Source organism: Peromyscus maniculatus, chromosome 7 (assembly GCF_049852395.1).
Source record: "Peromyscus maniculatus bairdii isolate BWxNUB_F1_BW_parent chromosome 7, HU_Pman_BW_mat_3.1, whole genome shotgun sequence".
NCBI classification, from domain to species: Eukaryota; Metazoa; Chordata; class Mammalia; order Rodentia; family Cricetidae; genus Peromyscus; species Peromyscus maniculatus.
In genome coordinates, this window is record NC_134858.1 from 12,267,772 (window position 1) to 12,282,448 (window position 14,677).

Sequence of the window (14,677 nt, forward strand, 5' to 3'; positions counted from 1 at the left end):
GCAGGTAAGGCAGAGGAGAAGATTGTGGTGAGGGGGGCGACCAGGATTGGGGTGTCTGGAAGGAAGGTCACTGTGGTCAGTGGTTTTGAGCCAGGTGTGTTACAGTGACTTTGTCTAGATCTCAAGAGTGGGAAATATTACCATGAGATGGTAATAAAGGGCAGCGGGGCCATCCACAGTGAGGAATAGGTTGTGTGTGTTGTGTCGGAGCACACACTGAAGCCAGAAGGAGACCTGAACCAGGGAGAGTCAGCACGGCAGTCAGGAGCCAGGGGCCTGAAGGGGTGGGATGCATGGAGACTGCAGCAGCCTGGTGACAGTGGGCTCTGGGTTCTGAGTGTGCCTGCATACTTCTCATGTGGCAGGAGATGTATCCCACGTGTGGCCTGGGACTGGCCAGTGGACACAGGTACTCAGGAGGAATGTGTGGATGTGAGGGAAACAATTCTTTCTGTAACGATGTCCTAACAGCTTAGCCTCCCTTAACATACATATGTAAAACCTTTACTGAATTTCATAAGCCCAGTTGCTCTGTGAAGCTTGGAAGATGTGATTTCTTTTTTCTTTTTTTTCTTTTCTGCAGAACATGCCAGATCCCCACAACCTTCCAGTTGTGGCCGGTTGGAAGAAATACCCACTGTTTTTTGGTACTGCTGTGTTTGCTTTTGAAGGCATAGGAGTGGTAAGAATGAGCCATTACTTGTTTTTTAAACTCTTAACACAAGAATTTTTATAATCCAACCTTATAAAAGTACATGTTTTTTTTTGGGGGGGGGGCAGGGGCAAGGCTTAGTTTCGTGTATTCATAGAACATGATTCCAGTTTGGGGGGTGAATGAAAACAATGAAATCAAAGAAATGAAAGGAGGAGGGCCTGGCTGCCCCTAAGGTGTGAGATTTTTTTATTGTAGATGTGAAGGAGAAGGCAGACAGAGGGGAGAGTCCAGGCTGAACGTGACTGGCCGGAAAGACGGGAGAGGGAGCAAGGGAAGAGCCACAGACCCCGGCCCAGGCCAAGAGGCCTAGCGACTGGGGGAGCCCAGCCCCTGCGGTGGGGAGGTTTAGGGTAGGGGCGGGTGAGGTGTGCTGGGAGGAGCCACAGGCACTGAACAAGACATGTTGTAGCTTTGAGACCTAACAGTGGGGTAGACTTGAACTATTATTCAGTTTTTCTACTGACCAGTTAACTTAACCTTAGACATGTTTCTTAGGTTCTCTAAGTCTTTTCCTTGGTAGGTTAAGTGACAATATGAGACTAGATTTTTAGCATTGGGGTGGGGGTGGGGGGCGGGGGGGGGGGGTGGATTTCAAGCCTATAAAAGCCTTAAGGTATTATACTAAAAACTCTTGTTAAGTATCACGTAACTTCAGAAAATAGAACTCACAATTTTGTTTTGTTTGTATCCCACATATTCAAGAATGCCCAAATAAAGCTTTTTTAAAAAAGCAATTTGAAATTCTGTTGTGCATCTGGGTTGTTTTGCTCGGAAGCATGTCTGTGCATCAAATGCATGCCTGGTTCCTGTGGAGGCCAGCAGAGGGTTGGTGAGGCTTTGGAAAAGGAGGTGCAGATGTTTGTGAGCTACCACATGGGTTCTGAGAATCAAAACTAGGTCCTCTGGAAGAGCAGCTAGTGCTGTTAGCCTCTGAGCCATCTCTCCAGCCCTCAGATAACACATTTTTTAAAAGGTGCATGTACTGGGGTGGGTCAGGGGAGTTCAGAGCACAGCTTCAGGAGTCGCTCTCTCCTTTTACATTGTGGGGGCGAGGTCTCTCCTGCTCCTGCTGCTCTGGGGCTCTCCAGGGTAATAGGTCTAGGTAGGTCTCTGTCTCCACCTCCCTCTTTCCACAGGAATGGTGCAGTTATAGATGTGAGGCAGCTTATCCAGCCTCTGCAGGGTTCTGGTGACTGAATCCAGGCCATCAGGTTTGCATGTCAACCTGCCAGCCCCAGCATCACATTACAGACTAGAATATTTGAAGGTTATGGAAATAATTATAAAGTTATTGCCATGTGAAACTCAAAGATAAGTCTCCCTTTGGGTCGGGCACATCATATTTGTTTTAAGGTACAACATCAGTGAGATGTCAGTGCCAGGAGATACATCCTGAGGCCGCTAACATCTTAAGTATTTCTACTCAAAATACTTTCGGTATTTGTGACCTAGAATTTGTAGATTTAGGGAAATTTGAATATTAATGTCTACTGTCTTCAAGTCTGATGGTTTGGTATCAGAACAAAAGCACTTTAAATGCCTCTTCCTGTGAATGCAAGTGAATGTCAGCGTCTCCCCCCCCCCCCCATCCCCCTTGGCTCTCTGCTGTCTGAATCCTTAGGAATTCTCACAGCTCCTCTTACCGCGGTTGTAGCTGTGGATGCAGCTTTTTTTTTTTTTTTTTTTTTTTTTTTGGTTTTTGAGACAGGGTTTCTCTGTGTAGCTTCTTTGCGCCTTTCCTGGAACTCACTTGGTAGCCCAGGCTGGCCTCGAACTCACAGAGATCCGCCTGGCTCTGCCTCCCGAGTGCTGGGATTAAAGGCGTGCGCCACCACTGCCCGGCATGGATGCAGCTTTTAATGTCTGTCTTTCATTAGTTTAGGATCTTAATCATTGGATATTTAGTAAAGTGTTGATTCTCTGACAAAAGTCCAACATACAGTTGCTCATTCAAAACCAGCCTCACCACCCCACTTTCTCTTCCCTTTTTTATTTTCATTTTTAATATTTGCTTTGTTAGGACACAAAGTGTCCTATGACATTTCTGTACACACATATCATATACTGTCCTTCTCTTCTTTTGGCTGGTCTCTTCCTTGTGCCACACAGTCCCTCCTGCCTTCCTGTCACACACTCCATTCCTACCTCTCATCCCTTCCCAAGATCCCTGTCCTGTTCTGTGGTCCCCTTCCTGCCCCCTCCACACACACTCTAGAGCAGTTACAGATGTCTACATGTGTGTTCCTATGCATGTGAGCTTTAACTTGCTCTGTGTCCTGAGGGCTTCAGAAGCAACACTCCTCACATAGCACACACCCTGGAGATCCGAATTCTAAATGCCATGCTCCAAGACAAGAACCACAAATGTCTGATGAAGACTGAAACCATGGAATCCAACATGAGTGTGGGGGCTCTCTATAGGCCAGAGAGGAAGGACGTGCTCAGAGGATGGACAGTGAGGCGGTGAGCACCACCAGGGATGAGCACCACCAGGGATGCACACATGCCTGGTCGTATCACAGTGACAGAATGTTGGGTTGTAACTCTGTGCATAACAGATGGCAGAAGTCCACAGCGAGTAAGCGATTGGACTAATGACTACAGGCAGGATCCCTAGTTGTACCTCCTCCCCCAGTGGGTAGAGATAACTCTCACTTAGTTCTGGGAGAGTGGGTGGAGCTAGAGACCCAGAGTATGATGAGGTGGGTGGGACTAGACAAAAGTACACCAGTCATGATGGAAACGTGAAAGAACACTTCACGGTGTGGTGTCCGGCTCTAAAAGCCATGAGCCCTGTCTAGTCACAAGGAAGGCATTAGGACGGACCCAAATCAGAGGGATGTTGTGCAGAGGGGTTCAACAAGTCGGGACAGCGAGCAAAGAAAGACCGAGAAGCCAGCCAGACCACAGGAGAGTGAGGAAGCAAGGTGAAAAATGCAGTACGGTGTCCTGGAAGGCCATTCATGGAAGAGCTAGAGAAATTGAGATGGTATTTGGGGTTTAGTCATTTGTGGTTGGCCACTGTTGTCTCAGTTGTGACAACTGGTAATATAAAGTGTTAATCACAGGAGAGCTGCTCTGGGGGCACATGGGAGCCATCTGTGTTTTCCTTGGCATTTAAAAAACAAATCTAAAATTATTCTAACCAGAAAAGGTGTATAAAAATAACCAGCAGGTTGCCTACTGAGAGCTGATCTTCAAATCTTTTTAGGAATTAAAGAATAATGTAATATAAAAATCTACAGAGCACAGGGCTGAGTGTTTTGGCACAGTGCTTCTGCATAAGGATGAGCCCATCCCCCACATAATTAGCTGGTGCAGATGGAATCCCAGTGCTGGGAAATGGAGACAGGCAGATCCTGATTGCTCACAGGTGGGCAGTTTAGCTCAACCAGGAAGTTCCAGGTTCAGTGAGATCCTGTCTCAAACAGCAAGGTGGAAGCTTGGTATGGTGGTGCGTGCCTTTAGTCCCAGAATGTGGGAGGCAGAGGCAGGCAGAGCTCTGTGAGTTTGAGGACAGACTGGTCTGTATAGATCCAGGCTAGCCAGGGCTACATAGTGAGACACTCTCAACCAACCCAAGAGGGGAAAACTGAGGTGGAACACGGTAGAGGCAGACACTGAAGTCAACCCCTACACACACCACACACACACAAACATACATGGCTATGTCCACATATCACAAAGAAAATAGCTCTTACAAGTGGAACAAAGAAAAGATTTTGCACATGAGACTGCAGAAGACCAACTTTTCTAATTACCCTGGTTATTGTAAATTGTTGTATTCTGTTCCTTTAAAAATAGCTACATTCTCCTCCTAGGTGCTTCCACTGGAAAACCAGATGAAGGAGTCTAAACGCTTTCCTCAGGCGTTGAACATCGGCATGGCAATTGTCACAGTCCTGTACGTCAGCCTAGCCACTCTAGGCTACATGTGCTTCCGTGATGAAATCAAAGGCAGCATTACACTGAATCTTCCCCAGGACATGTGGTAGGTAAAGCTGACTTATCAGTCATAGTTTCTGTGTTTTATATTCATAAGATTTGATGGGGAAGATATATTTTTAGATTTATGATTTGAACATTTAAAATTTTTCATGATTTCATTATTTGTAGAACTAAAGATGCACTTGACAGGCTTTTAAATTTTCAAATATGGGCTGGAGAGATGGCTCAGAGATTAAGAGCACTGCTTGCTCTTCCAGAGGTCCTGAGTTCGATTCCCAGCAACCACATGGTGCCTCACAACCATCTGTAATGAAATCTGGTGCCCTCTTCTGGCCTGCAGGGATACATACAGACAGAACACTGTATACACAATAAATAAATAAATAAATCTAAAAAAAAAAAAAAAAAAGAGTTGGATCTTTAAAAAAATTTTTTTTTTAAAATATGAGACATGGGTAAAAAACAGTAACAATATTTATTCACAGAAGTATTTAAGGAAAGTCTTCCTGGAAAAGGAACTGAAGAGAAAGCCTGCAGACAGATAGATAGAGGCCCCTGTTCCCAGCTAAGACATGGAGAAGGACCGCGGCAGGACTCTAGGAAGGCATGCCTATATATTGCCAGTTCAAGTGTGAGGGTGTGACCTGTACTTGAAGTAGCCCTTCATTCCTTACAGGACTGGCTCACCTCTGACCCCTGCTTGCTATGGTTCTCAAGTTAGAACAGAGCAAATTAGGACTTGTGACTCAAAGACTGTTCAGTCATAGTTTAGCCATCTAATTTTCAGCTACAAGAAGGCCTCCAAGAGTTATCCTGAAAAACAGTAGACATCTTGAAAAGTAGGCGAGCAAGTCAGGGTAGAGAGAGGTTTCCTTTGGAGAGAGTTTGCTGAACCTCTTCACAGGGCGGCTGGGTGCAGCCTGTCCTGTTCACTGTCTGCGTTGTGGACCTGGTAAGGAATTAAGAGTTAATAGTCCCTTGGACTGTTAACACCCTGAGCGCTACAGGGTGGCGCTGTCCTCTCAAAGGCTAGTGCTCTGTAAAGGGAGAGTGCAGAAGGCCTGGGATTGTGTGTTTGCTCATGTCTCCTGTGTGCATCGCAGAGTGTCCAGCTCTGTGGCTGCTTAAGCCGAAGTGAGACCAAAGGTTGAAAAGTTGAGAAAAAGTATTAAGTGTTATTGAAGGACGCATGCCAACCATAGAGATAAATGGGCTTTTGAAACAGAATAGTAAAAGTGAAATAAATGGGGCTTTTCTACAGTGTGCCTGAACACTGACATTTCTATATTCCTCTTCTAGGGTTGAAAAACCAGTCTGTGTAGTGCTCACTTCTCCAGCATGTAATGTGAGGAAAAACTCAGAGCAGTGTTCCATATAACACCAGATAACAGTACTGCGTGTGGATGGTATTAACACTAACCATGTGTTAGCCTGTGGAACTCCAGCTTTATGTCAGTGGAATGTAATTATAATTATACGCAAAATAGTGTTTTCATTTTAAAGTATATTACCGGCCATACTTTGAAGATATAACAGTAATTAGAAAAAAAAGCAATATTCCTTTAATTGAATTTTGAACTAATAAGAATGTTTGCTTAATTCTCTACAGCTGCTTATCAGAACATGCGAAAAAAATAGTCATTTGGTAATTTTGCATATTTTCAGCCACAACCATTACAGTTAAATTTTAAGGCCCTAGCTAAGTATGTCCTTGGGTAGTTTCTAAATTAAGATTTATTATTTTCAGCCCTAAGGACTTTCCTTGTTCCTAATTGTGGTGTTTGCCGTATTTTCAATTCTACTCTTCCTCGGCCCCAATTGCTTCTTGTATTTGCTCCTAAGATGTGTGTGTGCACTGCGGCCAAAGCCTACTGAATCCTTGCTTGGTCACAGACCACAGAGTGCGTATGCTTCTCAGGGCTGTTGGTCTTAGGATGTCAGAAATAAGCTTAAGCCCTAATTAATGGCTTTGCCGAAAGTAGTCCTGTCTATCCTTTTAGGATAATAGGATTTGTTCCAAGGAGATACACAGAGGCTGTGGACCCTGGCATTTCCACAGGCGAATGGACACAGGAGTTGGTCACTGCCCCAACCTAAAGCAGTCTACCTCAGCACTGCCCCAGAGTCGTAGCTCCCCCCAGCCACAGCCGCCTTTCTAGTTTGTTTCTTGTGGATATTTCTTTTGATTATTTTAAATATAAAAAAATATTTTAAAAAATCAGAATGTTAAAGTACTGAAATACAGTGTACTATTTTTATCATCCATAGCCCAGAGGAGTAGGTTTATTGTTCATCTGACTCTTGTGAGTCCACACATTCTCTACACCTCACCAAAAATGTCACTTTCTCTAGACAGGGATTTGCTGAGGTATTGACTGAGACATGCATGCTGAAGGGCTGGAGAATTGGCTCAGCCTTTCAGAGCACTTGGTTCAGTTCCCAAGGCCCATGTGATGGCTCACAGCCAGTTGTAATTGTAGCGCCAGGGGATCTGGTGCCCCCTTCTGTTCTCTAGAGGCACTGGACACTCATATGGAACATAGAGATACGTGTAGGCGAAACACATAAAGCACTAAATTAATTAATTAAAAAAGGAGAAGATGAAGTGCATGTGAGTTTTGGCAGGGGGCCATCACCAAGGTAGTAATCTAAAGACTATCACACATTTTATATTGAGTTGACATACTACTGTTTATAGTGAGTCCTCCAGAGATGACCACCTAGACACAGTCTAGCCAATTGAAAGTCTTTATTGTAGCTGGCTGGAACTACACTCAGATATTTGGGACCCAGTTGTAGCCCTGAGCAAGGGGTTTTTAAAGGCAAACAAAACCTTCTGTATCTCACTGGGCAGCTGCAGGGGGAGATTTTACATAAGCGAGCAGTTCAACAGGAGCTAAGTTAAGCAGTCAGCTGGAGGGGAGGTTTGTATAAACAGGCAGTTTAACAGAGGCCGAAATGAGGTAGCTGGGGCATCGTGACTTGATTCCTAGAATAGAATTGGTAATTTTCCCTGGGATTCTCCGTCAAGGAGATCAAATTCTGGTTAAACCTGAAATGGCCTTTGCAACAATACAAGATGGAGGACCCTCTGCACTGTCTCGCCCTGTCAGACTACACTGGACCCTGTTAGTATGTGGGACTCTCCGTGTATCACATAGCATGAGTAATTAGAGAATTCTGAAGATGTCTAGGAGTGGAGCACTGATGTGCACTGGAAGCCCTGACCTCCAAGGGACAAGTTTGCATCACAAACCAAGCAGCAGCAGCACAGCTCTCCTCTTGCTGCTTTGATCTTAACACAGGCAGCAGGTGCCGCATGGAAACTCAGCTGGGGAAAGGATTCAGATGCCCTCCTTGTGCCCTTTGCCTCACAAAAATGTACAGCAAGGGGGGCTCACATTGAGAGTCTAATATGACATTTTTCTTCTACATGGAGATCACTGGCGCTGTGGCTCAATATTTCAAAGAAATATATTCAAATTTTTAAAAGAAAGTTGAAAAAAAATACTGCTCTGAAAAGCTTCGGAAATCTCTTTGTGGGGCTGAGGATAGGCAGGGAGCACCAGCTTGGCCTAAACTCCGTCTTCTAGCACAGTGTCCCCAAGTCTGCGCTCAGCCTCACAGCCTCATCAGAGCGAGTTGTCTATTGAGGACTAGAAATGTGGTCAGAGGAGGTTAGTTTTTTGGGTTTTTTTTTTTAAATATAATTATATGTGTGTGTGTATTTTGCTTTCTTCCTTGAGACAGGGTTCTTAGTCTGTAGCCACTGGTCTAGTCTGGAAATGAGTACAGATGCAGGCCAGACTGATGTGGAACTCACAGCGGTTCCCCCTGCGTTGGCATCCTGAGTGTTGGCCTTATAGCTGTACACCGCCACGTCTGGTTTGGTTGGCTTTTTCACCTTTGATTAGGACGTTTCTAAACTGCCTTATGTTCTTTATTTCTTGTTTACCTTCTAAGGATTAAAAAAGAGGAAAGTCAAACTCACATTAAGAAAAACTAAATGTTGAATTTCTTTTTTCCAACAGGTTGTATCAGTCAGTGAAAATTCTGTATTCCTTTGGCATTTTCGTGACCTATTCAATTCAGTTCTATGTTCCAGCAGAGATCATTATCCCTGGAGTCACTGCCAGACTTCATGCCAAATGGAAGCGCATCTGTGAATTTGGGATACGGTCCTTCTTGGTTAGTATCACTTGTAAGTATCAGTACATGTCTATCGTAATAGCTGACTGCATGTGCATGTGTTAATGTGAGACCTGCTTAAATCATGTATTTTGCAAACAGTTATTTATTTATTTTTTTTAGAAATGGGGCTATGTTTGTATATGTGGAGATCAGGGCAGCTTCAAACTCATTGTCCTCCTGCCTCAGATTCCCAAATTCTTTTGCACCACCACTCCTGATTTAGCCTTAAGCCATTAGCAAGAATTCCACAGGAGGAGCTGGCCACTGCGTACCGTATTGGGACACTATGGGCACTGCTCAGTGTACCACAGCCGAACACAGCTTTGCTCACTTGCTTAAAGTGGCCTCTTTGTTTCTCCACTTCAAAGACAGTGTCTTAGGGGGATAATTTGTGACTATACGTATATCCAGATCTCATCCAGCTTTTGAATTCTTGGTACTAGAAACAAACCCTCACACATGCGAGACATGCACCATACCCCCAGGCCAGACTTGGGTTTTTGAGACAGGGCCTTGCTATGTAGCTCAGGCTGGCCTGGCCTCGATCTCATGATCATCCTGACTTGGAAACCCAGTTTCTGGGATTGAAGCTTGCAATGCCACACAGCACTGCTCTGTCCACTCATTTCCGCATCCTCCATTGGCTCCTCTTGCTCAGTGACTGTGGCCTTGTTCTCTTGATAATGACCCTGTGGTATGTTGTCCTGAAGAGTGGCTGACCACAATTCTGCTGTAAGAACTGGGCTCTTTGTGCTCCTATTTATTCCTGGCACACCACACTGTTTTGTGTGTCATAGACTTCTGTGTGTGCCAGGGAGAGGAGCTCAGTACTCTAAAATAGACGCTCCAATCTCATAGCACAGAGTTAATAGTTGTTTACATGAGAAATGTTTCCTGATAAGTATGAGTCTAGAAAGTGTTTGCTTCTGGTTTGCTTCTCCTTAGCTCAGGATAAATTATGACATTTTCCCTTTTAGCAGTGGCTTCTGCTAATTACTTTCATTGTATCAAAAAGCTCTTCGTTAAGTCCCTATGTGTGTAGTAAACATGTCAACAGAAGCCGTTTTTTTTTTTTTAATAGGTGCTGGGGCAGTTCTCATTCCTCGCCTAGACATCGTGATCTCCTTTGTTGGGGCTGTAAGCAGCAGTACGCTGGCCCTGATCCTGCCCCCCATCGTGGAAATCCTTACATTTTCTAAGGAACACTACAACATATGGATGATCCTGAAAAACATTTCCATAGCATTCACTGGAGTCGTTGGCTTCTTGTTGGGCACGTATGTCACTGTTGAAGAAATTATTTATCCAACTACAGTAGCTGGTACCCCACAGAGTCTCGCTCTGAATGTGAACTCTACATGCTTAGCACCTGGTTTGAAATAGTGGAAGATCTGTGAGCCTTTTGTTATCATCCCAATTCTAACAGCAATTAAGAACCAGTCCAGTGTATTGCCATACACCTAAACATAGTGTCAAACTCTTGTTTTTGTTGGCACAGTATTGTAATTGGATTGTGAACTGGTTATCTTTTGCAGCTGTGGTAAACTATGGCAGATTTTTGCTTTTATCTAATGACAATGAAAAATTTTAAATTAGCTTTGAGAATTGAAAAAACTAAAATCAAAACTCAAACAATAAGCATACCCTGTTAGTCTTTGTTTCTGTAAGAAACACTTTGAATAAGAATTATGTTTCTTACCACTATTGAGAAGATAAAGGAATTCAACATTGTGGAAATTGAATAGGGTCATAGTTAAGAAAATCTTTCTGGAACATCCCACAATAGCAAGTAAGCCTCCTGTTTGAAAATGTATCGATTGTACTTTTATTCCATGGGTAATGCTTCTGATAGCCCCTGGGGAGGATAGACGATTCCCATTGACCATCATGTAAACATTAGGAAGTTTCCAGAGCCAGAGTCTCTTCACAGGTAGTCTCTACAGACCATAGGGCTGCATAGTCACCGGGAAGCACTGAACAGGGGTCTCACCTCCTGTTTCCATCGTAGGTGAAAAGGCCATTGAAGTTTCTGGAATACTGCTCCCTTAGTTACTGTCTTAGGTTCCTATTGCTGTGATATAGCACCATGACCAAAGCAATTTACGGAGCAAGAGGTTATTTCAGTTTACAGTTCCACATCACAGTCCATCATCAAAGGAAGGCAGGGCAGGAACCTGGGGCAGGAGCTGATGCAGAGGCCAGGGAGGACACTGCTTACTGGCTTGCTCCTCATGGCTTGTTCAGCCTGCTTTATTATAGCACCCAGGACCACCAGCCCAGAGGTGGCCCCACCTACAAAGGGCTGAAACGTCCCAAATCAATCATCGATCTGGAAAATACTCCCACAGACTTGCCTACAGGTTAGTCTTACAGAGACATTTTCTCAATTGAGAGTCTCACTTCCAAAATGACTCTAGAGTGTGTCAAGCAGACATAAACTGGACAGGACAGTTACCAGTGTAGGTATCTGAGTCCCAAAATGTCAGGTGACTTCATCAAGAGCACTTATTGAGTCAAGAAAACCTGATAGTTGACTCCATGCAGAGTTTTTTTTTTAATTATTATTTTTCATGTTATAGTCCAGGAGAATGAAAAGCCACATCCAGCTTAATTTTAATGTAGAGTTTAATTATATTTTCATCTTTTGAGAGTGTGTGCCTGCTCTTTGAATATAGGTGGCATAAAAATCCAAGAATCCTGCCTGGTGGCTTTATAGACCTCACACTGGAAGAGAAGCTAACGTTTCCTTAAACAGCAGGGGACTGGCTAGCTGTGGGGTGTGCTGGTCACAGGAGGTAGGGTCACCTTAAACAGCAGGGGACTGGCTAGCTGTGGGGTGTGCTGGTCACAGGAGGTAGGGTCACCTTAAATAGCAGGGGACGGATGGCTAACTGCGAGTATTCTGGTCACTTGCCTCCTGGGCCTTCAGACATCAGAGATAGATGACAAAATATAATTTTGCATCTTCCTAGCCTCATCGCATTCTTACTGCAATAGTAAAGGAATGCTAAAATGCATGCTTAGGAAAATTTGAAACAATCAAAAACTGCCTGGTAAATACTGAGACACTTCAGGCATCATCCTGAGAAGTGCGTCCTTTGTTCCGTCTCCAAACACACTAGCTAGGCAAACAAGCTCATTTGATGATGAAGATGAGAATTACGGGGTTTAAAGGAATGTGTGCCAGGTCATCTCCTGACTTCTCAACCCGTGGCTCTCCAGTGTGCCGGTCTGTAAGATATCACCAAGCCATCTGTGCAATTCTCTATTTTTCTATGTAAATGTTAACTTATTTGCTTATGTCATTACTTTGTCTTCATGTGAGCCTATAAATATTTCAGAAGCTTTATTTTGGTATGAATTCATAAGAACCAAAATTTTAAAAACATTTGTGTTAGATATTTCTAATGATTGTTTATGACATTTAATGTTAAGTTGTTACTTCAAGTCTTTAGTCTTGTGCAGAGAAAGTGGACAAGGTTGTGAGGAGAGGAATTTCATAGGAATGTGACTGAGAAGTCGATCTTTAAAAATGTGCAGTGGCATACAGCGAGTCAAAACTCACTGACTAGGAGCTACATGTGAGGCTCATGCTAGCTGTCTTCATTGTTATGTTCTATTCTGCATGCTCAATTGTATTTTTGTATCTTCGCCTGTTACTTGTGGAGTTCACCAAGTGCAGTGGGTTTTTAAATACTGGGTCACTGCAGTACTTTTTAAGTTCTGCACAAACACTGTGAACATCTCATCAGCCAGGATTTCCCACACAGTAAGAGTGCTGAATCAACATCCCGTGTGGAAGTCCCCAAATGATCAACACAGGAGCAGTCACCAGACAGAAAGGAACGTAGACTAAGAGGAGAGGAAATGGTGTGAAACACGATTTAGATGCAAAGTGTAAAAGGCATGCACTCTTGTTTAAGGGCACCCGAAGATATATTTATCTTTTGATCATTTTTTTATAGTAGTTAGTTTTACAGAATTACATTTTCTAAAGATTTTTGGAGACGATATTTTGATTTTAGCAGCTGTTCCCTTTGTCTGGGGACCTGGAGAAAGGAGAAGCGGCCACACATGTTGAATTCATGTTTGCTCTCTTGATCCATCACATGGTGGCTGAAATGACCCCCGCAGTTTACTTCTCAGCACAGTGGGAACTTCCCCTGAAAGCTGGCTGTGTGGGTGCCATTTCTGCCGTGGAGAGGTGAGGGGAAAGCCACTGTTCACCTCCCATGGGCTAGACTGAGCCATGTGCCATTTGTCTCTGTTCCCTGACACTCCAAAGAGTATTCATCGGCGGCTGAGTCCTCTTGTGGAAACACTGTTCCCGCATGGCCCAGTTTCTTCACGTTAAGAAGAGGGAGCTAGAAGTTTTCAGGTAGGTAGTGCTGCTTGACGAGAACACACCGGTGTTTGCCATGCCCCACTGCTGCCCTGCTCTCTTCTCCCTCACCAAAGCCAGTTCTGAGTCTCGTGAGATGGTGTGCGTGAAGTGGTTGTGAGCCATTTACGGCAGTGCACTTGTGATTTCCTACAGACTTTGGTCGTTGATGTATTTGTAGTCCTAGAAAACGTCAGCGTGAGTGCATGTGGGTGCCCTTTCTATGGAAGTCGCCCTCAGCCCTCCCGGTTCACATGGGTCCCCCAGATGCCAGCGTGTTAGATACTGGCAGCACACAGTAGGTCTTGTATGCAACTCCTTTTCCTTCAGTCAAGATGGAAAAGACACAGAGTAAGCCAATGGCGATGATACAGTTGCTTATGTCAGCAGACATTAACTGTTGGGCAAGAAAATAATTGGTTAAATATAAAGCAGTAGTGTACAATTGTAAAATATTGGAAATGGGTTTATTTGATCAGCTTGGCCCAATTATCTCCCCTTAATTAAGAAAGTGGGAAATTTGTCTACTGAGGATAACAGGATGCTTCCTATCACTAAATGGCTACATGTTACTTGATCACACAGGACTTCTGGATCTGGTTAGGATATAAAGAGAAATATGGCTAGGTCTGGAATTTATTGCCTAAAAAGTGAAATGACAAATCACCCAACTGTTCAGATTTCCTGTTAGAATTGGCTACTTTTTATGTGCATCCTTGCATGTTACCCCAAAGGGACTCACCTCTGAATCCGTTCAACTACTTACCACAGATTGGACCACAGTGATGATCACATAGGAAAATGTATATTCATGACATGAAAATTCAAGCTACAGATTTTTGTTTTTCAAAAATGATTTTATTAGCTTTATTAAAGGTCAAGTTTCATTGGACTTGTGTCATTTCTTATAATTTATTTTTCTTTGTAAAAGAATTTGAAAAATGTCTGAAAGTACTGTAACTTCTCAATTGTCAATAAAGTATTATTTTGCTTGCTATGAAATGCCTTTTAAGTTTTCCATTTATAAGATTAAATAAAATGGAGAATATCCTAGCTACAAATGCACAAGTATTTTGTTTTATTGAAGTTTTTAATAGTAACTTTTTATTGTATGTGTACATAATCCAGATGTGTGGTTGTACATGCCACAGTGCATGTGGAGGTCAGAGGACAACTTTGTGGAGTTGGTTCTCTCATCTTTACGTGGGTGGGATCGAACTCAGGTCCTCAGGCTTGTGTGGCAAGCTTCTTTAATCATTTTGCCATTTTGCTGTCCCTCCCCAGTTTTCAGTTACTTAAACCTTGTTTCATTGTTATTACTATGTGTGTGAGAGAGAGAGATGCCTGAAATTTTTCATGATGAATAGTATAAACAGTCTTTATAGATATTAAAGGCCTCAAAGATTTAAGAGTAGATTAAAAATGAAAGGACACTCAGAACC

General features: G+C 43.5%; 1 protein-coding gene across 5 annotated transcripts in view; it reads left to right on the forward strand.

Annotated features, from left to right (window-relative positions):
• The window catches only part of Slc36a4 (solute carrier family 36 member 4), a 40,215-nt gene extending 25,927 nt beyond the window's left edge, over positions 1-14,288 (forward strand). For 3 of the 5 annotated variants that reach the window (XM_006990544.4, XM_076575703.1, XM_076575705.1), the window contains exons 8-11: positions 584-682; positions 4,537-4,706; positions 8,695-8,864; positions 9,936-14,288. In XM_006990544.4, coding sequence (XP_006990606.1) covers positions 584-682; positions 4,537-4,706; positions 8,695-8,864; positions 9,936-10,237 — 741 coding nt within the window. In that variant the 3' untranslated portion in view covers positions 10,238-14,288. The remainder of the gene's footprint in view (positions 1-583; positions 683-4,536; positions 4,707-8,694; positions 8,865-9,935) is intronic. The other 2 variants (XM_016008856.3, XM_076575706.1) reach the window with 1 other exon arrangement.
• The last annotated feature ends 389 nt before the right edge of the window (positions 14,289-14,677 follow it).